The sequence below is a fragment of the Diceros bicornis genome, chromosome 7, assembly GCF_020826845.1.
Source record: "Diceros bicornis minor isolate mBicDic1 chromosome 7, mDicBic1.mat.cur, whole genome shotgun sequence".
In the NCBI taxonomy this organism is placed as follows: domain Eukaryota; kingdom Metazoa; phylum Chordata; class Mammalia; order Perissodactyla; family Rhinocerotidae; genus Diceros; species Diceros bicornis.
The window spans coordinates 75,346,374-75,372,609 of record NC_080746.1 but is presented as its reverse complement, the minus strand read 5'-3'; the positions used below and the strand labels follow the sequence as shown (position 1 = coordinate 75,372,609).

Genomic DNA, 26,236 nt, shown 5'->3' with positions numbered 1-26,236 from the left:
GGCCTGAGTGAACTGACAGGGCACAGCTCTGAAGAGAGGTGCGGACCAGGACCTGGCACTGCCCAGGACTCTGTCTGTGACCCTGGGCTCTGGTCCTAGGTGTCCCCTACTGGGACCCTTCCCGGGTAGGCAGTTAAGGGGCTACATACCAAGAACAGGGAGGTGGTGCCGTTGGGGAAAGTGAAGAGGCAGGACACGTTCCTGCAGGAGCCGCAGCAGGCCGCCAGGTCCCGCGGGTGCTCGTACTCTTGGTTCTGCAGGGCGAGGCAGGGCGAGAGGGGCCTCAGCAGTGCTCACCTTCCTGCCCCTGCCTCTCCCGCTGTCTGCTTGTCTCCGAGCCCAGAGCGCCAAGAGGGGCCCCTGCAGATGTGCGGGAAGGGGACTCCCAGCCTCCTGTCTCAGGCAGAAAGGTCGTCCTTACATCTGCCCTGAGCCTCCTCTACTACAGTTCCCAGGCCCAGCCCCAGCGGACAAAGCATTTCCACCCTTTTCAGAGACAGCACTGCTCGTAATTAAGGGTACCAGTTCTCGTTCCAGGTAAACCTCAATTTGAGTCCCAGTTCCTGTGGGACTTTTGACAAATGACTGGACCTCCCTAAACCTCAGTTCTCTCATGTGAAAAATGGGAATAATTATAACCACTTTTATTCAACTAACATGTATTTAGCCCTTACTAGGAACCAGCCCTTACTAGGAACTGTCCTGGGTACCAGGCATGTATAAGTGCTCGACAAAGGGTAGTAACACAAACACACAAACCAAAAGCACAGGGAAGATGCCAGGCACAAGTGAACGTGTGTCTCTCTGTCAGTCCCCACTCTCGCCAGGCCTCTACTCTGCTATTCCCTCTCCCAACCCAGCCCCATTCTCAGCACTTTCCACAGAGTTCTCTGTGGTCCGCCCTGATGCCCATGCTTCACACTTGTCTAGAGAGCTTGGGGCAAGCTCCAAGGGCCCTCTGACTCCTGGAGCACCTGGGTCTCCCAGGCCAGCCCTCCTGACCAGCCCGCCCCCACTTCACTGTCCCTACCGCCTCGCAGTGGACGTCACACAGCATGGAGGTGGCGTTGATCTGGTAGAAGCCGGTAAGAGGGTCGAGCATGTCGGTGCAGCGGGAGGTGTGGCACACGCCATCTGCTGAGAGCTCCACCACCGTCTGGCCTGGCTGCATCACCCCCAGCTCTCGGCTCAGACACACGGGGGCCTTCACTGGAGGGGCGTGCAGGGCAGCAACAGTCACCGAGAGCCCGGCCCCCACACCGCCCCAGCCTGGCTGGCCCCCCGTGGCTCACCACCCCCCACGCTACCCCACGGCCTTCCCTTCCCCACTCACCGCACTCGTATTTGGCGCAGCCACACACGTTCTCCATGCTGTGCATGAACTCCTCGTCCAGCTGGGACTTCTCCCACTGGGTGGGGCAGAGGTGGTCAGCACCCCGGGGTGCAGACGCCCAACCCACCCCGGGAGCAGTCTGCTACCTGGGCCCCTCTGTCAGTCGCCTTCTTGTAGCGTGCAGGGAGGGGCTGGCAGGCCTGAGGGCCCCTGGGACCCTGTTAGCTCAGTCAACCTCCTGCTGAGGGAGCAATGTTGTGTGGCTCCCGAGCCTCCCTCTGAGGAGCACTCCCAGTGTCCTCTCCCGGGGCCTCAGGCCTCTCCTGTCATCCTGAGCACCCACTGGCCACATCAACAAGGGACCGTTGCACAGCTTGTACTATTTCCCTTCCTCCTTCACCAGTTGAAGGGAGAAGAGGATGGGATGGGGGACAAAATGAGAGGAAATGTGTGCTGGGGTGGGGGGAATACGTATAATCCAGAAAATTATGTAAAAAATGTAACTTTAAACGTAACTTTACATTTCTTAAAGTATTTCACTTCCCCCAGTGGCTGTGCAGCCTGGTGATTAAGGGCATGGTCTCTGGGTCAGATTTCCTGGGCTCCAATCCTGGCTCTGTGATTTACTAGCTACATGACTTTAACTTTAGTTTCCTTGTTTGTGTAATTGAGATGGTTACAGAATTAACCTCATTGAGTTGTCATGAGAATTAATAGGATAATATACATAAAGGCATAGGAAAGTTCCTGGCATGTAGTTAGCTCTCAATAAACATTAGCTACTGTCATGAGTATCATCATCACCATCATCATCATCTTCACCATCTCCATCATCATTACAGAATCACCATCATCATCATCCTCACCATCCCCACCATCACCACCATCATCATTACAAGATCACCACCATCATCATCCTCACCATCCCCACCGTCACCACCATCATCATTACAGGATCACCATCATCATCATCCTCACCATCACCACCATCATCATTACAGGATCACCATCATCATCATCCTCACCATCACCACCATCACTACCATCATCATTACAGGATCACCACCATCATCATCCTCACCATCCCAACCATCATCATTACATGATCACCACCATCATCATCCTCACCATCCCCACCATCACTACCATCATCATTACAGGATCACCACCATCATCATCCTCACCATCACCACCATCATCACCATCGTCATTACAGGATCACCATCAACATCATCCTCACCATCCCCACCATCACCACTATCATCATTACATGATCACCATCATCATCATCCCCACCATCTCCACCATCATCATCATCATCATTACATGATCATCATCATCATCACAGGATCACCATCATCATCATCTTCACCATCCCCACCATCACCACCACCATCATCGTCATCACCAGCATCTTCATCATCATCGTAGACTTAATCCTCACCACAACTATGAGGCATGATCATGCCCACTGTGCCCAGAGAGCAGACCTTGGGACAAGAACGCTGACTTGCAATCGAAGGCTCTTTGCATAGATTAAAAGGATAGGGTCTCCAGGGGAAGAGGTGGATAGAGAGGAGAGGAAAGTGGGAGGCAAACCAGGGACGGTGGGAAGGGGCATGGTCTCCATACCAGGTGGCACCGAGGCACCAGGATTGTGTCGCAGTCACACTCTGAAAAACAGGGAGGCCAAGACACACTTCACCAGAGCTGTCCAGGCGGAAGTCCCCCTGGGCCTCCCAGACCCCTCACTGCAGGAACAGCCCCTCCTCCAGCCTCCCTCCATTTTGCATAGGGGTTGCAGCTCCCCTGGTTGGTCAGGTGGGGCGGTGATGGGTCCTAACACCAAGCTCCACTCTGGGTGTGGGGTGAGGATAAACTGGCAGATGGACCAATCACATGTTCCCTTTAATCATCTGGACTTCCTCCCTCTCTGGGCTCTGGAGCCCATACTAGAACAGATGTGGCGCCTCTCCAGGAAGGAACATGGCAAAGGAGTGAGGGAATTCTGACCATCTGCATTTCTCAAATATATGTTCTAGCAAGCTCAGCTTTACTACTCTGAGCCTTTGCCTGTAAGCAGGTCCAGCTCTAAGCTGTGAGGCACCACGAGCAAACAGGACACACCAGCTCTAGCTCCAGGGTGAGGAGACCTCAAGGTCAGAGTGGCTGAGAAACACCCTTCTGGGTCACTCACTCCTGCAGCAAACAGTTTCAAGTGCCTACTCTCTGCTCTGTGCTCTGGGGACAAGGCAATGGGTGAGACAGACCAGAATCTCTGTCCTTGGGAGGTGTACATTCTAGGCCTGGAAAAGGACAAGCAAAAGATCCAGATGCAAAATAGAGTTTCTCAACTCTTTTTTAAGTAGCGTTTTTACATGAAGTTCACTGGTGGTGGTTATTGATCACTGGCACTCCCACCTGCTTCCTAAGGGGATTTGAGGTGGATTTTAACAAGAATTATGTTTACTATCAGGCAGTTGCAATAAAGACTTTTTAAGATGAAAAACCTTTCTGGAACAAAGAACTGGCTTTTTTTCCTTTTTTCATCCTGGGGAGAAAAAAATGTAGGGATGCTTGCCACTCAGAGATGGGGGCAGAGGGAGGAAGGTGATTCAGGTGGCTTCCCTCTGATGACTCTGCAGGGACAGAATCTGAGCCAAGTTGACAGTGGTGGGGCTGGGTTCCCCCCTCCTCATGGTGACCTGGGTCTCCGCCTTTGGGGAGGGGCGTCCCTGCCCAGGGACTTACCACAGGACTTGTAGGGGCAGCAGCGGTCTGGGCTCCACACCTCCACCAGGGCAGTGCCCAGGCCACACTGCACTTGGGGGCAGCGGAAGCTCTCACACTCTGCGTGGGAGGGGAGGAGGGGACACCTTAGTCACAGACGCCTTGGAGCATGAATCCTCAGAAATGCAACATTGACTAAGGAGGGGGCACCTCCAGCTCCTCCTTAGGTCCCTGCAATGTCCTCAGACACTCTCCTGAGGAGAAGTCTGTGCTCCTGAAGTCTCCCATAGAACTAGGCTGACAGGGAAGGTTTCCCTCTAGAGGAGAGCACAAGCCTTCCCACCCTGTGGGAACCACCCCTTTGTAGCCCACCCCGAGCCTGGGGCCTCAGCCAATGCTACACTCTCGGGCCCACACTTCCCTTCCTACTAGTCTCCAGGCAGTCCCCTCTCGCTTTAGGATTCTCTAGCCTTCACAACAGCCCCTCATGGCGCATACTATTATCACCATTTTACAAATGAGGGCCCTTGGCTCAGAGGGTTAGTAACTTGCCCCAGGCCACACGGCTGGAAATGGTAGAACTGGGACTCAAACGATGACTGACTGACTATGCCTGTCCTCGGTCCATGTCACCAGACGACCTCCCGAGAAATACAGAGAGGCACGTGAACAAGAGAGGGAGTCTGAGGAGGAGCGTGAAGACAGAAGCAGAAAGAGGAGAGAGAGGAGGCAGGACGTTGACCCTCTGCTCAGATCAGCTTTGTAAACCCTGTGACAAGTGGCCTCTGAGACCCCAGGTGGAGCTGATTTGTCAGTTGGCCTCATCTTTTGGGGAACTCTCCATGGGAGCCTACATTGTTTCAAAGTGGGTTCTTGACATTGACCCAGTCAGGGTGGCCCTTGGGGTGTCCTGGCAGGGGCCCCTCACCTACACTGCTCTGTGCAACTCAGGTCCACCTCACGTTTTTCCTATAGTCAGTGTGCAAAGCAATTTTTGTAAATTAAGTTAAATTTAACCTTTTTGTTAACTTTGACCCATTAAGTTTGCTTCGAGTCCATAATGCTGGCTGTATTATGCTTAATAGGTACTACTACGGTTCTGTGTACACAGTACACACTACGTTAAGGTACTATGTACACCGTACATAGTATGTACATCGTATATACAGGTACTACGTCCTGTAAAAATATCAGGAAGGGCCCAGTCTTATTGATCATCACAAAGTAAAGAGCCTCAGAGGCTTCAGCATGAGGGTCTCCTGGGATGCAGCCTCCAGGAGCATGTTCTGTGGGAACAGTGGTGAAACGGACTCTGAAGCGGGGGCCTTGGGTCAGACAGAGAAGGAGGACTGAGGATCAGTGCTGGGAGGATTGGAGTGGCCTAACCATGTGTCCCTCCCCCTAGCCCCTGGAGACCTCCATGGAGGGGACCTCTTCATGAAGCCTCAGAGCCATGCATGTCACAGCCTGGAACCCCACCATCCAGCTCGCACGGCCTGTCCAGCTTCCCTGGGTGGGGCCTCCTCCTCACGGCCGCTCCACGCTTGGAGCTCGCCTTCTGGGGGCTCCCTGTTGCTTCCTGTTCCACTCTCATCCGTCCTGGGCCAGGACTTTGTGAAGAGGCCCCGTGACACAGAAAATGGCCCCTGGAGCCCCTTCCAGACGTGGCCGCGCGTCCAGCCAGGACTCACCACACTGGTAGAGGGGGCAGCAGAGCTCGGTGGTGTTCCTGTCCACGGTGAGCACCTCCCCTTCCTGGCATTCGGGGATCGGGTCAGGACAGTCGCCACAGGCTGAGGGGGAGAGGGCCATGGCTGTCATAGGCAGTCCCCCTCAAGGGGGGCTTGCTACAGAGCAGATTGCTGGGAGGGGGCACCCAGCTGTGACATCAGCTAGACTAACAGCAGTGCGTCCTGGTCTCCTGTGACCTGTCCTGGAGTCAGAATCTGGAAGTTCTCCCACATGTCCACCTAAAGTCTTACACTGAACAAGCACCAGCTTCCTCATGCTCCGTAATCTACGGGGGGAAAGTGGAGATCAGTTTCCTCTTCCTCCTACCCTTCTTTCTGGACAGGGATCTCACCCCTCTTCCTGTGACCACCCTTCCCGAAGACCCCCCCCCTTTCCTCCCAGCCACCCAAGGAAGCAGTGGTGAGGAAGAGGGTGGCTGTGACCCAGCTGTGCATGTTAACATCTGATGGCATGTCCACCCACCGCAGAAGTGGGAGGTGCAACACGAATCCCCCAGGCGGCCCGCAATCAGGGTCTGGTCCTGGCGGCAGCTGGGGACCTGCTCCGCCTCGCACAGGGCTGGGTCACACTCTGGGGAAAAGACAGAACTTAGGCTGGGAGCAGACCCTGCCTGGTCATGCCTGGGCCCCCATCCCGGCTCAGCCCTAATCTCCAGCCAGAACCCAGTCCCCAGAGCTGTCCCCGCTCCCTCACCCCAGCTGCCTCACCCCAGCTGCAGGGCTCCCTGCCCCCGGGCGGTAGGTGTACCCCTCTCCCACCCCGGACCTCTTACCACAGCTGTAGCTGGGGCAGCAGGAGTCCTCCTGGAAGTGGGTGAGGAGCCGGTGGCCTGGGTGGCAGGTGGGGGCAAGGCCCTCACACAGAGTCTGGTTACACACTGGCCCAGGACAACAGTGCCTGTCACCTGGAGGCCAGGACTACCCCCAGCCTCCAGCACTGCCCAGCCCCTGGACACCCGTCCCCGTTGCTTCCCCCAGTCCCCAGGACCCATGTTTCTGGAAGGGGTCTCTGATGGTCACACAGAGGGTCCAGGACTGGGACAGAAGAACAAAAAGAGTTAACATTCATTGAGATGGGCCATGTGCCAGTTGCTGTTCTAGATCAGTATTAACTTCTATAATTCTCACAACAACCCAGAAGGTGGGTAGTATTATCAGCCTCGTGTTACAGGAGAATCGACTAAGGCACAGAGGATGTGAAAAGATCTGCCGAGGTCATGAGGCTGCTGGGTGGTGGAGGAGGAGTCCACAAGGCCACCTGGCTCCAGAGCCTGTGACTTTAAGCCCCACCCCTCACTGACTCAGAAGGCTCAGCTCCTGCCTCCCAGGAGGGGTTTGCCACACCCCCCAAAGCACCCTCCAAAGCACCCCCCACAAGACACTTTGGTTTGCCAAGGCCTTGTCTTAGCCATCAAGGTCAGTAGGTAGAGCTGGAGCCTTCTAACTGTCTTGCAGGTGAGGTCCAGGGAAGCGAAGGGTGGGACTCACCGCAAACAGTCCCCAGGCAGCAGGGATCCTCGGTGGGCAGGAGCAAGGCCACCTCCCCGAAGCGTGGGCAGCTCTCAGGGCGGGGCCCCGGGCACTCCAGGTCCACCGGGACGATGGTATCCGGAGCTTGGCACAGGTGCTGGCAGCATCCACTGAGGGAGCTGTTCCAGGCCTCCCCCAGGGCCCGCGGTACCCCCGTGCTGTCGGTGCAGGCTGCAGCAGGGGGCATGGCAAGGTGCAGGGGACTGAGAAGCGTGGGTGGACCCAGACTGTCCCAGGTGAGACCCTCACTGGGACACTGACCACCCCCAAAGCAGACTGGAGGGATGCCGATGGGCCTCAGCCATGGGCAGCAGGAAGGTGAAGGAGACCCTAGGGTAAAGCCAGCTTTGGAGGGCCCCACCTGGGGAGGGGAGGAACCTACCGCATTTCTCCTCAGGGATGCAGAGCGCTGAGTGGCGCCGGTGCAAGATGGTGCCCTCAGAGCAGACACAGCCCTCGCCCAGCACCTGGCACTGCTCCGGGTCCAGTGGGCCCAGCAGCCCATCCTGGCAAGTCTCGGGGGCCTCACAGGCGGCCACACATGCCTGGTACATGGAGTCACTGGAGCACAGGAAGGCTGCAGGGGCACAGCGGCACCAGGCCTATCTCAGACCCCAGGCAGGGTGAGGAGGGGGCTCAGAGCATCAGCCGTGCCTCAGCGGACAGTGCAAAGGGGTTTGCTGTCATTGCCTCCTTCCTCTAGGTCAGGAGTCAGGAAAGCACAGCCCACAGCCCAAATATGACCTGCTGCCTGTTTTCGTAAATAAAGATTTATTAAAACACATCCACACCCATTCATTTACCTATTGTATCTGGCTGCTTTTGCACTACAAGGGCAGAGCTGAGTAGTGGTGACAGACACCATAGGGCCGGAAAAGCCTCAGATATTTACTCTCTGGCCCTTTATAGAAAATGTTTGCCAACCTCTTGCTCTAGATCAGTGTTTTCAAACTTGACTGTAAAAACTAGACTTTACGTTGTGGTTCAATACACATATGCATGTAGAACGGTGGTCCTCAAACCTGATTGCAAAGGAGTCACTTGGGAGGTTTTGAAAAACCATTGCCGGGACCCCACCGCAGACCAAGGGAATCAGAATCTCTGACTGTGGGGCCGGAGATTTAACACATCCTGAGGTGCCCTGGGTGATTTCAAAGGGTCACTGGGATTGAGAATCACTGATACATTGAAACAAAAAACTTTTTCACGAAATAATACTTAATCTTCCTAGGTGCAGTACACACTAGTATTTTCTTTTCTATTCTATTGCATTTTTTAATGCTAGTGCTGACCCCCAAAACTGATTTCATACCCACTGAACTGGGATCCACAGTTTGAAAAACACTAGTCTAGATGGTTTTCTCTTTTCATCCTTTATCAGTCATAATATAGGTGTGGTCTTCCCTGGGGCTATTTCCAGAATCTCTGGATGTGTTCACATTTATAAATCAAACTGCTGTAGGCAGTCCACCCCTGCCAACCCCACTAATACAAACCTACTGGGGGTGGGACAAGGTGGATCTCACTTCCTTCCTCGAGGAAGGAGGGGAGAGACCAAAAGAAGAGAAAGATGACCAAAAATGGAGAGAAAGGAACTCATATTTACCGGACAGTAACCATTGATGGGCGTGTGTGAGGCCCTCTGTACACATCATTTCCTGTCACCCTCAAAACAGCCCTAGAGGGAGCTAGTATTACTGTTCCCATTCTACAGATGAGGCAAGGAGACTTGGAGAAATTAAATAACAAATAAGTAAGATTTATTTGACATAATTAATACAAATTATAATTAAAATAAATTTATTAATTTATTAATAAAATATTTATAAATTTATTAATTAATATGAATGAATGCATAACTAAACCTGGGACAGCCTAGACTTGGACTCAGGTCTGTGAGCCTTTTCCGACTCTGACAGGGGGTGGGAGCAACAGAAATAGAGGAGGAGACCCTCCCCGCCCCCCTCCCAACTCACGGCAGTAGTCGGAGCGCCGCCACTCGATGCACACGTGGAACTTGTGGCACATGGCCACGTACACGGTCAGAGCCACGCAGGGCTGCTGCACGTACTTGGTGTCCCGGACCCACAGTTCACAGAAGGACTCTGGGGGGACCTGGGCACACGCAGAGGCAGTGGTTCGTACCCTGATGGCCCACATCCAGGGCCCAGCTCCTCCTAGCCCCGCCCCGAGGAACAACCAGCCTCTGCAGGCTCCCCGTCTGGGGAGCTCACCCAGATCTCCGCCTCCCTGCCCTGGCCACAGGCCCCTCCACAGGCAGGCGCTACCACTCCCGGCCTGGGGGTCCCCTGTGGCAGACCCAGGCGGCACATACGAAGCGGTGGCAGGCGCTGAACGTGCGGTTAGACACCATGCGCAGGCAGGGCGAGCAGTCGGCCGTGGTGCAGCTGTCTGGGCGGAAGCGCGTCTGGCCCACTGAGGTCATGGAGCTGGGCACCTGCCAGCTATCCAGGAAGGGAGCAGGGTCCTCGGCTCCCCCCACCACAGAGCCATCCTTCAGGGTGAGGTCATTGGCTGCATCCCCATCACAGATACCTGAAAGGGCAGAAGTATCCCAATAGCCACAATCACCACCACTCACAGGTGTCACTGTCACTCGGCATATTCCTCACGACAATTCTTTCAGGCTGGTATTACTATCATCCCCATTTTACAGATGAGGAAAATGAGGCACAGAGAAGCTAAGAAACCTGCTGAGTAAGAAAATGTCTCCGTTCTTAGGACATACACACCAAAGTATTTAGGGATAAAGGGGCACAATGTCTTGAACTTACTTACAAATGGTCCAGAAAAAATGCATATATATATATATATATATATATATATATATATTGCATATGCATATAAAAGTGCGTATATATAAATAGAGAAAGAGAGACACAATTGGGGCAAAATGTGAACAATCAGTAAATCTGGGTAAAAAGTATACGGGAGTTCCTTATACTATTTTTGCAACTTCTAAGTTTGACATTATATCAAAACAGAAAGTTAACCCAGAAAACCTGCTTTAGCAGACACTGCTAGCTAGTTATCACAACTGTTTCCTTTTCCTCCTGGTCAGTCACCCAGGCTCCCTGTGGTTAGGTGAGACCATGTGACTGAGTCCCAGCCAATGGCACGTGAGTGAAGGTGATGGGCACCACTTCCAGGCCTGGTCCATAACAACTCCCCAACTCTTTTCCCTTCTATGGAGTTGGAAGCTGAAAATGGCAGAGCCACAAGACGGAAGGAATTTGGGTCTCTGAATCATCACTCCCCATTTGGGAATAAACTGCTGTTGGTATTAAGGCACTGAGCTGGGGGCAGGGCTGAAGTTTATCTGTCACAGCTTCTAACATGACTTAACTTCCAGCTTCATCTCTCACACACACACACTTCCCTGCACTTGGCTGAAAGCTTTCTCAGAAGTCCTTCCTTCAAGGGCCCCACAGAGGGACCTGTCCGTGACCTTCCCAATTCTGTGTAACAGATTTTGGTTTGCAGGTCTGTCTTTCACAGAAGCTTTCAGCTCTCTGAGTGCGAGGACTCACCTCCTTTAGACCTCCCTCTCTCGGTATCCCCCACGTTGCCTAGCAGGGTGCCCAGGGAACCAAGTGTTAGTTTGGATAAAATAGAGATGTAAATGAGCTGACTTTGCTCTGACACACCCAGCCACCAGTTTTGTGAATATAAAGCATGATTTAATACAAAACCCTCAGATTTTATCAACGATCCCAATGGTCACATTTTGGGTCTTGGCAGGGAGTCACCGAAGGCTGTCACAAAGGTATCCTAGGGAGGAGGTGGCCCACCAGGTTACTGCTGACCACAGCACTCTTCAGCAGGTGTACACAGCAGAAGGAAGAAATGCCGAGAAATGGATGGTGGAGGTGGTGGTGGTGGTGGTGATGTGTGTGTGTGTGTCTGTAAGGAGAGCTGTTTGTGTCAGTGAGAATGGAAGTTTCATAACACAGGGATTTTGTCTCTTTTGCCCTAGTGAGTGGTATGTGGTAAATGTGTGTTGCACAAATGAAAGAGTGAGCATGGAGCAGTCTTATACGTGCTGGTCCATGAGTAGGGGGCATTCTGAATACAGCGGTACAGGTGTGAATGAACAAAATGGGTGCAGATTTATGAATGGAGGGCATGCCAGTGTGTGTGTGTGTGTAAGTACTCCCGTGTCACCCATCATCATCATCATGGCAGTCTGTGATGGAGTGCCCGTGGGAGCCCACATCCTTCTGCTCCTGCAAAGGACTCCTGTGCCCTTTTTTCTTATCAAAATACATCCATTCCCTTAGGTTATGCTCTCACAATCATGTTGTGTTCTGAAGAGCATTAGTTCTATGTGTTGTGGCAGCTCTGCTGTGTGAACTTAGGCAAGCCACTTAACCTCTCTGAGCCACCTTTCTTCTTTATTTCAATGGCCAACTCTCAGGGCTGTTGCGTGGATGACCTGGAATAAGTGAGATCAGAGTGTGGAAGTGCTTTGTGAAGTGCCCAGGCATTTGCAGATGGGAAGGATTATCTGGTATTAGGGAGCTATCAGGGGAGCTGACAGACAATCTCGGCTGAAGTGACATCAGGCTGAAGCCAGAGCCCTGCGCCATCTCCCTGCTGGCAGCTTCAGCCCCAGAACACAAGACATTAGGTCCCTCTGCCCTGGCAGCTCCGCTGGTCCTACCTCTGGCCTGGCGCTCTGTCTCAGCTTTCCCTGGTCCAGGCAGACCTGTGTCTGGGGGCAGAGATGGACCCCTCCCCCCAGCTGGGTCCCACCTCACCACACAGGCCACGGCCCCGGGCCTCGCTGGCTTTGCTGGCCTCCAGGATCATGAGTCCTGAGCTGTGGAGCCACTGGATCTGGAGGTGTGACGGCGTCCGGACCACGTACATGTGGCCAGTGTCCTCAATTCTGAACCCGTGTCTGCTCACGGGGGGCCAGACGGGCTGCGAGTCCACGATCACCTTGTGGGGGGAGGAGGTGTTCAATGTGAGCACAGCTCTTCTGTCTGTCCGTCCGTCCGTCAAATCCATCCATTTATGCAACAGACATTTATTAAGCACCCGCTATGTGCCAGGCTCTGTTTCAGGCACATGCAGCCAAGACACAGTCCAAGGCGGCATGGAGGAATTCTGAGAACATTTTTATGAGCACAAAACAATGAAACAAGAAATGCAACAGCTGGAGGCAGGCTGCATCTCTTTGCCCAAATAAACCCCAATCCTGAGCCCTCCTCATCATGCTCTTCTTTCCTGATTCTGCTCAGATCATTTCTTCTGGGAGGTTTTCCCAAAATCCTCAGCCTCTGGGTTGGGCACCCCTTCTCTGGGGTCTCCCCATCTCTGTGTTGACCATTGAGACAGAATCCATCTGTTCCCTCATCAAGGCCCCCAGTGGGCTGTGAGCTTCTTGAGAGCAGAAACTATGTCTGATTCACCTCTGAATCTACAGCATCCGCCTTTGGGCCTGACATAAATTGAGGGTTCAATCAATATGTTAAATATGCAGCATACCTCAATTCTCTCAAACACTTTAAATTCAAAGCTACAACCTCTGCTGCATATTGACAGGGTTAAATTTAGATGTATTACGGATTATTAGTTTTACTCTTTAGAAATGGGAGATGAAAAGATTAGGATGTTAAAATATTTGTAATGACTTTACACCTCTCCCAAGAATAACTGTTTTATTAATCACTAGGTAAATTATCCAGCATGTGAACTACTGTGTTGAAGTAGAGGGTGCCCCAGCCCAGCAGTCAGAAAACTTTGACCTTGGGGAAGTCCTGGGCTCTCTCATGGCTTGAGCCTTCCTAGTTCTACAGACAGGGGCTTGGGCTCCACGATCCTGGGGCGCTGTCCCAGTTCTGGGAGTGAACACTCATATCTGAAGCCCAGAGGTCACAGGACTCCAGGTCCAAGTAGGGACAAAGGACAAAAGTTTCAAAACTAAGGACTTGGGCTTTAGCTTCCAGACCAAGATGGAGTGATACAGACTGGATTTACCCTCTTGCCTTAAACAACTAAAAAACCTGACAAAATAGATGGAACAACAGTTTTCAGACATTGGACAGTTGGCAGCGCAGGAGAGTGACTCCTGAGAAGGGGAAACAAATGAGACGGGCCTTATGATTGCCAAGGTTATTGCTTAGAGAAAGGGTCCAGGCCGCAGTGCAGGAAGGAGGAACCCAGGCAGAGCCCAATGGTCTCCCCGAGTTTATGAGACAAGAGTTGGGAGTTCATAGAGGCCAAAAGAGCTAGTGTTTTTACAGGGCAGAATATCGAAAAGAAGAGAGCTGGGGACAGGAGAGAGAGAGAGATCAGAAGCTCTGCAGAGTCCCCCTTGGACCCTGTCCTGACCCTGTCCTGAATACCAATCAGTGTATGCAGATGAGAAAACTACCTGAGGCCAGGGAAAGAACCAGCTGAAAGGAGCAGACAGAACAATCCTCAGTGCTCACCCCAGGCTGGGAACATTTAGAGCTACCACCAGCTGGTGTGGAAAAATCTCATAATTCATAGGGAATAAGGTGAGGATGAAGAAGGCTATTGCTTCAGTAGTGAGGAATCACTACTTAGAATAAAAAATAAAATCACACTTAGCAAAAAGGCTACGCTGGCTCCACCCAACAGGTTTACAATCAAGCCTGAAAAGGATCAAACTGTTTCCAAGCAGTATAACTGTTAGGAAGCTCAAGAATATTTCTAAAAAGAAAAGGAACATCCAGCATCCAATAAGACAAAACTCACAATGTCTGGAATCCAATAAAAAATTGCCAGGCATGCAAAGAAGCAAGAAAATACAACCCAAAATGAGGTGGAAAATCAATCAGACTTGGCACATATGACAGAATTAGTAGACAAGGACATAAACAACAATTACTAAAACTATATTCTATATGTTCAAGAAAGTAGAGGAAAACATAAGAACATTAAAGTGAGATGTGGAAGATATAAAAAGACCAAAATCAAAATTCTAGAGATGAAAAATGCAATTAATGTCTGAGATGAAATATACACTGGATGATATTAACAGACAATTAGACACTGTAGATGAAAATAGTAATAAACTTAAATACAGAGCAATAGATACTATCCAAAATTAAACACGGAAAGAAAAAAAGACTGGAAAAAAATGATGAACAGAGCATAAGTGATCTGTGGAACAACTTCAAGTGGCCTAATATACATAGAATTGGAGTCCCCATAAGAGAACTGAATTACCATACATATCATAACCAAATTACTTAAAGACAGTGATAGCAGGAAAATTGTAAAAGCAGCCAGAGGAAAAAAAGACACATTATGCACAGAGAAACAAAGATAAGAATGACAGAGATTTCTTATCAGAAATAAGCAAGGCAAAAGACAGTGGGACTTTATAGCAGCACCATTCACAAACACAGCCAAAAGGTGGAAACAACCCAAATGTCCATCAGTAGGTGAATGGATAAACAAATTGTGGTGTGTACATACAATGGAATATTATTCAGCAATAAAAATGAATGAAGTACTAATAGATGCTACAATGTGGATGAACCTCAAAAACATGATGCTAAGTGAAAGAAACCGGACACAAAACATCCCAGATTGTACGACCCCATTTATACGAAATATCCAGAATAAGCAAATCTATAGACAGAATGCATATTGGTGGTTTACAGGGGCTGAGGGGATAGGTGAATAGGGAGCATCGCCCTAACCTTTAACAAGGTGTCCTTTTAGGGTGATGAAAATGCTTTAGAATTAGAGAGGGGTGGTGGTTGTACAACATTGTGAATGTACTAAATGCCACTGAACTGTTAACTTTAAAATGGTTAATTTTATGTTATGTCAATTTCACTTCAATTAAAAAATAAAAGATAGTGGAGAAAAATCTTTAAGGTACTGAAAGACAAACTAAAATTAATCTGGAATTCCAAACCCAGTGAAAATATCTTTAAAAAAATGAAAGCAAGATCAACACTTTTTCAGACATACAAAAGCTGAAAGAATTTATCACAAGCAGACCTACACTATAAGAATGTTAAAGGAAGTCCTCAGGCAGAAGAAAAATGATACCAGGTGGAAATCCTGACCTACTCAAAGGAATAAAGAGCACCAGAAATAGTAAATATGTGGATAATATAAATGTTTCTTATTTTTAAAATTGCATTAGAAGATAATTGATTGTTTAAGGAAAAAATAATCACAATGCACCATGGGGTTTATATCAAACGAAGAAGTAAAATGTGTGACAACAGCAGCACAAAGACAGGGAGGACGTGGAAGGATACTGTTACATTCTTATGCTATATGTAACGAGTATAATATTACTTGAGCCAGACTGACAAGTTAAAAATATACACTAAAAACTCTAAGGCCACCACTGAAAGAGAAAAATAAGAATGTATAGATAATAATCCATTATAGGAGATGAAGTGGAATCATTAAAAATAATCCAAAAGAAGGCAGAAAAAGAGGAAAGGGAGGGGAATGAAGAACAGAGGGGACAAATAGAAGACAAATAGCAACATCATGGCATATACAAACCTAATTATATTGATGACAAGTTAAATGTAAATGGTCTAAACATCCCCAATTAAAAGGCAGAGATTGGCAGACTGGATAACAGAAAAAGAAGACCCAACTATTTGCTCCCTACAAAAATCCCACTTTAAGTAAAAAGACACAAATAAGCTAAAAGAAAAAGGATAGAAAAAGATATATCTCAGATATAGATATTAGATATGCATGCTAACACTAACCAAAAGAAAACTGGAGAAGCTATTATAGACAAGTCAGATAAAACAGAATTCAAAATAAAGGCTTTTACCTGGATAAAAAGGACATTTCATACTTATAAAGGACTTAATTCATCAGGAGGACATAACAATCCTAAACATTATGCACCTAATAACAGGTTTTCAAAATATGTGAATAAAAAACTGATAAAACTCCAAGGAGAAATAGACAAATCAACAATTATAGTCAGAAATCTCAACATCGTCTCTCTCAATAAGTGATAGAACAAGTAGACAGAAAACGAATAAGGATTTAGAAGGCCTGAACAACACTATCAGCCAGCTTGACCTAACCGATATGCATAGAACACTCCACTAACAACAGAATACACATTTAGCAAGACAGAATATATTCTGGTACATAAAACAAGTCTCACTAAATTTAAAAGGATTCAAGTTAGACAAAGCATGTCCTCTGAACACAATGGAACTAAATTAGAAATCAATAATAGAATCATATCTGGAAAATCATCAAATATTTGGGGACAAGAGAAAACACTTATAAACAACCCTTGGGTCAAATAAAAATCAAAAGGGAAATTTAAAAGTATTTTGAAGTTAATGAAAATAAAAACACAACATATCAAAATTTGTAAGATGTAGCTAAATCAGTATTCCAAAGGGAAAATTGTAGCACTAAATGCTTATATTAGAAAAAGAAGAAAGCTCTCAAATCAGTGACCTAGGCCACCACCTTAATAAATTAGAAAAAGAAGAGTAAATTAAACCCAAAGTAAGCAAGAGAAAGAAAATAATAAAGAGCACAAATCAATGAAATAGAAAATGAAAGAACAATAGAGAAAACCAATAAAATCATTCTTCGAGAAAAACAATAAATTTGATAAACCTTTAGCCAGGCTGGGCAGGGAAAAAAGAAAAGACACAAATTACTAATATCAGGAATGAGATAGGATACTTAAATACAGATCCTACAGACATTAAAAGGTAGCAAGAGTATATGATGAACAACTTAATGCCTATAAATTTGACAACTTGGATGAAATGGACAAATTTTGTGAAAGATGCAAATTATCCAAGCTTACCAAAGAAGAAATAAGTAACCAGAATAGCCCTATGTCCTTTAAAGAAATTGAATATGTATTTAAAAACCTCCCCAGAAGAAAATTCCAGGCCCAGATGGCTTCACTGTTGAATTCTACCAAATACGTAAGGAAGAAATATTAATATTACCAAGTCTACACCAACTCTTCTAGAAAACTAAAGAGGGGAAAATACTTTCCATTTCACTATATGATGCCAGCATTACTCTGACACCAAAACTAAAGTAACACGTTACAAGAAAAGAAAATTTAAACTAATACACCTCATGAAGATCCAACAATGTATAACAAGAGTAACATATCCCAACCAAGTGTAGTTAATTCCAGGAATGCAAGATTGGTTCAACATTTGAAAATCAAAGTAATTCATCATATTAATAGTCTAAAGAAGACCAGTGGAATATTATTCAGTGCTAAAAAGAAAAGAGCTACCAAGCCATGAAAAGATATGAAGGAACTTTAAATGCATATTACTAAGTGAAAGAAGTCAATCTGAAAAGGCTACATACTATATAGTTCCAACTATGTGACATTTTGGAAAAGGCAAAACTAAGGAGACGATAAAAAGATCAGTGGTTGTGGGGGTGGGTGGTGAACAGACAGAGTACAAAGGATTTTTAGAGCAGTGCAAATACTCTGTATGATATTACAATGATGAATATGTTATTATACATTTGTCCAAACCCATAGAATGTACAACACCCAGAGTGAACCCTAAGGTAAACTATGGACTTTGGGTGATTATGATGTTTTAATATAGATTCATCATTGGTAACAAATGCACCATTCTGGTGAGTGATGCTGGTAATGGGGGAGGCTACGCATGTATGGGGCAGGAGGGATATGGGAAATCTCTGTATCTTCCTCTCAATTTTGTTGTGAATTTTAAACTGTTCCAAAAAAAATAAGTCTTACAAAAATAGTCTGAGGAATGATGACAATAAAAAGCTGAATTGCTGTGTCTCCATCAGCAGTTGGCTCTCTTTGTGGGTGCCCCATGACAAAATCTCCTGATGCAAACCACTGGTCTGACCTCAGTAGCATCAAATTGAAGCTTTGTACCTTGGGGAAGCTTTCCAAACAGGAATGGCTAAGAAAGGCATTCTCACAGAGAGCTCAGATATTTCTAAGAAAAAATAATAAGTGAAACTTGGACAACATTGGGGCTTAAACAAGCAGTAAACACCTCTCTGTGTAGTTTATGATATACTTGCTGAATCAAGAACTGCCAGAATCATAAAAAACATCAAAAAAAAATAATAACAGACCTTCAAGAATGGGTGATTTGAAGTTATTAAAGCTAGAAATTGAAACTAGGAAATCCAGAGAGTTCAAGATTTTTTTTAACATGACAGTTAAATTGAACTTGTCTGATTACTCTTAAAAGTTGATTGCACAGTTATTGAATCCCAGGATTATAGTTTCTTTTACTTTAGGTAAACTATCTTCTACTTTTAAACATGTTTATTGAAGACCCTGTTGCTGGTGTTGTAAATGTAAATCTTGACTCAATTTTTTTTATATATACATAAAATGTTCTCTAAATAAAACAACTATTCTTTGTAAGCTACTTATTTAAAATAAATTTGAAAATCTTTCATTTTTCAAGTAAACACCAATATTGTGATCTTGAAAAGAAAGTCTAAAGAAGAAAAACAATACGATTATCTCAACAGATGCATGAAAAAGCGTTTGACAAAAATTCAGCATCTGCTCGTGGTAATAAAAACTCTCGGCAAACTACAATGAGAAAGAGATTTTCTTAACCTGATAAAGGACATCTATAAAAAGCCTACAACTAACTTCATGCTTTATAGTGAAAGACTGAATGCCTTCTCCCTAAGATCAGATACAGGACAAGGATGTTGGCTCTCAATCCCTCTTATTCAACATCATACTAGAGAACAGCTAGCGGAACAGGCAAGAAAAATAAATAAAAACCATACACAATGGAAAGGAGGAAATAAAACTGTCTCTATTTGGAGAAGACATAATTGTCTATGTAGAAAACAATGAAGAATCCACAAGAACTAATAAGTGAGTTTAGCAAGGTTGCAAGATACAAGGTCAATACGCAAAAGTCATGTGTACACACAACCGTCTAAACAAAAACTCAATGGCAAACACGTTTTTAAAAATGCAACAGTCAATCGTATTTGCACATATTAGCATTGAGCAATTGGAATATAAAATAAAAACAACAGAATAATTTATAATAGCAGCAAAAATATTAAATATTTAGGGATAAATCGAACAAAATATGCGCAGGATTCTTACACTGAAAACTAAAAAACACCAGTAAAAAAATCAAAGACTTAAATAAATAGAGAGATGTACCATGTTCATGAATTGGAAAACTCATTGATGTACAGATTGTAATTCTCCCCCCAAATAATTATATATTTAAAGTAATTCCAAACAAAATTCCAGAAGGATGTTTTATAGAAATCAACAAGCTGATTCTAAATTTATATGGAAAGATAAAGGAATTAAAATAGCCAACACAACTTTGAAAAAGAAGAAAGTTGGAAGACTCATACTACCTAATTTTAATAAAAATTTAATAAAAAGCAACAGTTATCAAGGTAGTGTGACATTGGTTAAAGGACAGATACATAGATTAATGGAACAATATTAAAAGTCCAGAAATAAACCCGAACATTAACGGTCAACTGATTTTTGACAAAAGTGCAACGACAAATTCCATGGAGACAGGATAGTCTTTTCCACAAACGGTGCTGGAACAATTGAGTATCCACAGGCAAAAAAAATGAATCTGACGCATACCTCACACCATTTATAAAAATTAACTTAAAATGCAATATACACCTTCAAGTAATACCTAAAACTATAAAACTTCTAGAAGAAAACTTAAGAGAAAATCTTTGTGACCTTGGGTTAGGCAAAGGTTAGTTAGATACAACACCAAAATCGTGATCTATAAAAGAAAAAATTGATAAATTGGACTCCATCAAAATTAATAACTTCTGCCCTTTGAAAGACACTTCTAGATTAACAAAAAAACAGGCCACAGGCCAGGAGATAATACTTATGTCTAATAAAGGACTTGTATCCAAACTATACAAAGAATTCTCAAAACTTAATAAAATAGACAACATAATCTTTAAAATGTGCAAAAGATTTGAGCAGACACTTCACTGCAGAAGATATACCATGGAAAATAAACTCTTTATCAGCAATTAGGGAAATGCAAATTAAAACCACAATGAGATCCTATTACACACTGGTTAGAATGACTGGAGAAAAAAAAAAAAAAACTGATGCTACAAAATGCTGGCAAAGATGTGAAACAACTGCAACTCTCATGCGTTGCTGGTATGAATGCTAAATGCCCACTTTGCAAAACAATTTGGCAAATTATTGTAAAATTAAACACATCCTTACCATGGAACCCAGCAATCTACTCCTGGTGACTTTATCCATCCAAAACCTTTACGTAAATGTTTATAACAGCTTTATTGTTTTCACCAAAAACTGGAAACAACCCAAAGGTCTTTCAAGTGGTGAATGGATAAACAAATGGTGGTACATCCGTACAATGGAATACTATCCAACAATAAAAAAGAACAAACTACTGATACGTGCAGTAGCATGAATGAATCTCTCTATATACTCTGATTCCATTTATATGGTATTCTGGAAATGGGAAAACTATAGGGACAAAAGACAGTGGTTGTCAGGAGGTGGGATGAGGGTTTGACAACAAAATGGCACAGAGCAATGTTTGGGGGTGATGCAACTGTTCTATATCATGATCGTGGTGGTGGTTACATGACTGTGGTTTTTTGTTAAAATTTGTAGAATTGTGCACAAACGGGTAAATTTTACTGTATGTAAATTATATCTTAATTTTTAAAAATGGAAAAATAAAAATAAGTAAGGGATGTAACCCAAGGAGGTTTTTTTTTTTTTTTTTTGGCTTAAGCCTCCATCTCCTGGAAAACCCACTGCCCTGAGCCCTATTCCTGAGAGCCCCACAGGACAGGGTGGCCCTGTGTTTGGTGTTCAAGGGCGGATTCCAACAGGAGGGCTGCAGGCCTTGGCTCAGGAATGGGTGAGGAGAGGCATGACTTTGGGACCTAGGGAGCAGACAAGCCAGCTTCTCTCACCCCCCGGTCAGCAGGAGCAAAGGCAGACCCCCAGGGAGGGTATCCGACATGGGGTGGGCTGGGGTTGGACACCCGGCCTCCTTGACAGAGGTGGGTTTCATGTGAAGCTAATGAAGCTTAACTTGAGGACTCCTCACTTACCCAGTCCTCTTTGTGCAAGGCGCCCTAGGAATGTGTTCACATGGCCACATATTTTTGTAAAAACTGCAGAAGCTAGATATTTTAACCACAATCATGTAAGGCCACTGTCTCTTGCCATTCTAACTTCCTCTCCAACACAATATTCCTCCTGGTACACTTTCTCACTTGACATTAGAGTGGACACAAGTTTTCTAATTAAAATCACTTCTAAATATACCTAATCTTGCATTATTTTTCTTTAAGAGGGTCCCCTCCCCATCCCTGCCCCCAATAGTGAATAGGCCTCAAAGGCCCCCGCTAGATGCCCTGCCCCTCCGCTGACCGCTGCCCTGCCTGGGGGGGGGGGGGTCTGCTCTTTGATGCACTCACCTTCCTGTTGAACCGGTCAATGGTGACCTGACGGGTCAGGTGAGTCACACTGAGCATCACCAGACAGAACGGGGGCCAGTTCAGGTGCCCCTGAAGAGAAAGCACAGCCCTCATCAACCCAGAGCCCAGTCCTGCCTCCTCATCCTGGAGAGCAAGTTTGAGCACTCTCTTCCTGCCCCCGTCCCTGCCCCCCTCCCCCAACGATATGTCAGGGGCACCCATGGGGACTATGCAGATGGTGCAGAATCCCACAGAACATTCCTGGCTCTGCCTAACCTCATGCAAGCCCAAGCCCCCCCCAAAAAAAGAGGTGCCTCCTTCCACTAGCTCATGGGGGCATCCTAGTGGCGATCCCTGCAGCTGGCACCCTTGACCATGGGCTGCATCCCTGGAGCGGCACTCCAGCTCCTCTGCACTACCATGCTGGCCACATGGGTCTAGGCAGCTGGGACAAGCTGGGATGGCGCACGTCCCAGGAAGAGCCAGGAGGTGGTGGATTTCACTCGCCCTTTGCCCATGTGCCCAATCCAGGAGACCGCTGGGGGACGGAGGGAGCTTTCACATCTGTCCTCGCCTCTGACTCCTCAAAACCTAACTCACTGCTCAATGTCCCCTTCAAGCCTAGTCAAATCTCCAAGTCCAAGCAGGACGGGAAGCAAGGGGCTGTCACCAGGTTGGCGCTTTTGCAGTCGAGGACGTGGACAGTGACCATTTCGTCTGGGCTCTGGCTGAGGATGTAGATGGCCTCCTTGAACAGGGCTACGTGGCTCCCATCGAAGGTCACGAAGCTCAGATCAGGGAAGATTGAGCATCGGCCTGGGGGGATGGGGCAGGGACGAGAACAAACAGATGACGCCAGGGCCAAGGCCACCGGGAACAGGAGGCAGGGGTCTGGGCCTTTTCCTGGGTGATTCAGAGGCCCTGGGGGCTGGAAGGATGCTCAGAGCAGGTGTCACATGGAGACCAGAGGTCGCAGGGTAGGAAATCTGCCAGGTCATGGGTCACACTAGGAGGTCCCATGGGGAGGCACATTCAAGTCAAGGTTACCCCGAGACCAGGGAGCAGCCAAGTCAGGGGCAGAGGTCACGCTGGGGTGGGGGTAGGAGGGGGGCTCAGGAGGCTCTGGCGGACCCCAGGACTCACAGGCACACTCCCAGAGGGGGCAGCAGCGGTCGCCTCCCACCCTCACAGCGAGGCCCAGGACACCACAGCGAGGAGGTGCAATGCCCTGGGGACAGTGCTCGGACTGGTTCACACGGATCAGCTGGCCCTCCAGGCAGATGTGGTGGACGCAGTCCTGCTCGGCAATTGGCTGGAGCACAGGGTGGAAGGACAGCCTGAGTGACCGCCCTAGGCACCACAGCCACTCACTCCCCTACCTCACTCCCCCCAGAGCTGCGAGGGCACGAGATCCTTTCCGATGCAGGCTCTCACAGGGCAGGGGACCCTGAGGTAAAACTATAACGGAATGGTCCCTCACGTTCCACCCACCCAACACGCCATCGGGGCCTGGGGCTGGGCTGAGCACGAGATTGGGGGTCCGTTCCTCTCCAGAGGAACCTGGAGAATTTCTCAGGCACCAGGGGCTTGGGGCCGGGGTGAGAAGAGTCACTAAACCCCCATCTTGCAGGGGACTAACTCCCGGAGACCTCTGCATATCTGCCTGGCCTGTGCAGAGAGCTCCCGGCACATAGACGTGTAGACACACTAGCTCGTGCTCATAGAAACCCAAGCACACCCATATGTGTATGCACACATGAGCATGCACACACACACAACACTCTCTCTTTCTATTTCTCAAAAAAAGCACAGACATACACTCTTGACACCATGTATCACACACACAGATATGTGAGCACTCACACCGAGTCTCACAAATGTGGGCACAAACGTGTGTACACACAGACCCATGCAGGTATACAGAAACAAACATGCACACACTGGCACACCCGTGTTGTCACACCACACCATCCAATTAGCCCCTGAGGCCCAGATGGAACACAGTGTGACCCTGCTGTGGCATCCGGGGCCCAGAGGAACCTGGAGAATTTCTCAGGCACCAGGGGCTTGGGGCCGGATGCCCCTTCTCACCTGGGGTGAGAAGAGTCACTAAACCCCCAGCTTGCAGGCTGGCAGCAGGTTAAGAAGAAGTTGCAGCAGGCCTAGCCCCCCTCACCTAGGAATGTGAGACCATGGTGGTATCTAAGCCAGTGGCACGAGGGGAGGGAGGGCATGGAGGGTCCACAGACAGGCGGCCAGAACCCTGACAAGTCACTCACGATACAGACAGCAGATGTATTGGCCTCAGTGGTGGTTGCCAAGGCCTCGCCTGAGCCCTCTGCGATGCTCTGGGCTGGTGCCGAGCGCCCAGACGGCTTGGTGGTGGCCTCTCCCACAGGCTCTGCTGGGGGCCGAGGTCCTGCAGAGGTTCCGTGGGCCTCAGCCAGCTGAGGGAGCAGAACCAGCAAGCTCTCTCGGGAGGCGGTCCTGGCCGAGACATGGCTCAGGGGATAGGATGTGGGCACCAGTGGCACTGTGCCGGCCCAGGGCCCCTCAGCCTCAGTTGCCAAGGTAGCAAGAGTGTGGGCCACAGCAGGCATGAGCTCCATGGGCCCCGCCTGGGCAGAGCTGTATATCGAGGTGGGCAGAGACACCTGCTTGGACAGGATGGCCATCTTCTCCGTGGTGCTCTTTCGTGGGGCAACAGCTACTGTGGAGGCCACCCCCTCAGCCACGGCCACAACTCCAGAGGCTGCCCCTGTGCTTCCCAGAAGCAGGCCTGGAGCTGTGCCTGTGGCCTGAGGGACTGTGTGACTGGGCAGGTGCACCTGGGCCACGACGGCCGGGGTGAGAGGCAGTGCCGGGCTGAGTGTCCGAGCAGGGGGAGTCGTGGCCATGGCAAGAGATGTGGCCTGTTGCTGGAATGGAGGGCTGCTGACGGAGCCTTTGGGGCCGGGCGTGGCCACTGGGGCAGACGTGCCCACCTTGGCCAGGGGCAGGCTGGTGTCGGGGGGCAGGCCAGAGAGGAGCTGGGGCGGCCGAGTTGACTCCAGAGACATGAGGGGTGTGGCCCCCAGCCCGTGAGCCACTGTGGACAGGCTGGTGGCAGCCGGAGTCCCTGGGGGCAGAGCTGGAGGCCGGGTGGCTGTGGTGGTATGCCGGGCGGGGCGGGGCGGGGCAGTGGGGAATGTGCTTGGAAGTGGGGATGCCGGCAGGCCAGTGGGCTGGCCGGGCCCAGGTTGGACCTTCTCTGTGGATGGCACCACCTCCACTTTCTGTGTCACCAGGGGACTGACAGAAACCTGTTCTGTTGTTCTAGCTTTGGCTGGGGGGCTGCTGGGACTGGAAAAGCTCTGGACCTGTATGGGCTGGGGGATCCCTGTCCCATTCATGACCTTCGTTATTGCAGGTGTCAGCCAAGCCTCATGGGATCTTGAGGAAGTGGGGGGCCTGGAGGTCACTCCAGGGGAAGCCTCAGGCCTGGAGGGGGGACTTGCAGGCAACTGCAGGCTCGGGAGGGGCTGGAGGGGTGTCGTCTTAACAGGCAAGGAGCCAGGGCCTGGTACTGTCACAGCTTTGGTCGTGAGTGGGACGTGAGGTGCAGGAGGCGACCGGGAGGAGACTGTGATGTTGGGGCTCCCTGCAAAGGTCACAGCTACCCTGGTCATCTCCATGGCACCCGACCCCATGCCAGGTGTGAGTGTCTGCCTCGAAAGGGGGAGGGATGAGGACTCTGGAGCATAGTGAGTGGCCAGGTAGCTGGCAGTCACTCTCTTGCTGGCCGGGGCCTCTGTGGGATGGGCAGGGAGGTTAGACGTGGTGACCCCCAGTGGCTGCTGGAGAGTCGCCTGGGTGGGGCCTGGAGACAGCTTTGGCCCCTCAGTGGCTGCCATGGGTGGGTTCAGGGCCGTGGTGAGTGGGGCAGCTGGGGTGAGCGCTGGCCTGTGGTGGGGCACCTCGGGAGTTTCCTGTGGAAAGTGCAGCTCCTCATCAACGGGGGTAGGCAGCTCTCGACTGGGAGGCAGGGTCTCATTGCCAAGGGCCTCCATGGGAACCAAGACCGCCGGCTCCACACCTGGGCAGATGAGACAAGAGGCTCAGAGGCTGTAGGTCGTCGCTGGGCCGGGCGGTGATGCGGTTCCTGGACTGGCACTCTAGGTGAGGGAGCGAAAGCAGCTTCCGACGTTCAGTCAGGCTGCCTGACCAACCCAGGGGCCTCCGTCATGTGGCGTCAGGTGACTCAGAGAAGTCAGCGGGTCTGGACTCTGCCCTATACCTCAAACCCTGAGGCCAGAGCCAAGAGACCCCAGGTCTAAGTCTGGCTGTACCACGTTCTCACCAGGAGACCCCAAGCCAGTCCCTCCCCACCTGGGCTTCATTTTTTCTGTGAAATGGGGAGACTGGACAG

The 26,236-nt window shown here is 48.8% G+C and overlaps 1 protein-coding gene and 1 non-coding gene across 2 annotated transcripts in view; one reads left to right on the top strand and one right to left on the bottom strand.

Annotated features, from left to right (window-relative positions):
- Window positions 1–26,236, bottom strand: part of OTOG (otogelin) — a 93,175-nt gene that overhangs the window by 5,452 nt on the left and 61,487 nt on the right. The window contains exons 36-52 of the mRNA XM_058546078.1: window positions 24,108–25,903; window positions 22,972–23,140; window positions 22,499–22,644; window positions 21,829–21,918; window positions 12,126–12,309; window positions 9,680–9,900; window positions 9,321–9,459; window positions 7,727–7,921; window positions 7,303–7,515; window positions 6,588–6,692; window positions 6,278–6,385; window positions 5,755–5,856; window positions 4,085–4,183; window positions 2,966–3,006; window positions 1,334–1,409; window positions 1,031–1,209; window positions 150–254 (exon numbers count right to left, since the gene is read on the bottom strand). Coding sequence (XP_058402061.1) covers window positions 150–254; window positions 1,031–1,209; window positions 1,334–1,409; window positions 2,966–3,006; window positions 4,085–4,183; window positions 5,755–5,856; window positions 6,278–6,385; window positions 6,588–6,692; window positions 7,303–7,515; window positions 7,727–7,921; window positions 9,321–9,459; window positions 9,680–9,900; window positions 12,126–12,309; window positions 21,829–21,918; window positions 22,499–22,644; window positions 22,972–23,140; window positions 24,108–25,903 — 3,968 coding nt within the window. The remainder of the gene's footprint in view (window positions 1–149; window positions 255–1,030; window positions 1,210–1,333; window positions 1,410–2,965; window positions 3,007–4,084; window positions 4,184–5,754; window positions 5,857–6,277; window positions 6,386–6,587; window positions 6,693–7,302; window positions 7,516–7,726; window positions 7,922–9,320; window positions 9,460–9,679; window positions 9,901–12,125; window positions 12,310–21,828; window positions 21,919–22,498; window positions 22,645–22,971; window positions 23,141–24,107; window positions 25,904–26,236) is intronic.
- On the top strand, window positions 18,112–18,227 carry LOC131409201 (small nucleolar RNA SNORD89). The gene has a single exon (XR_009220880.1). It is a non-coding gene; the product is annotated as a small nucleolar RNA SNORD89 (small nucleolar RNA).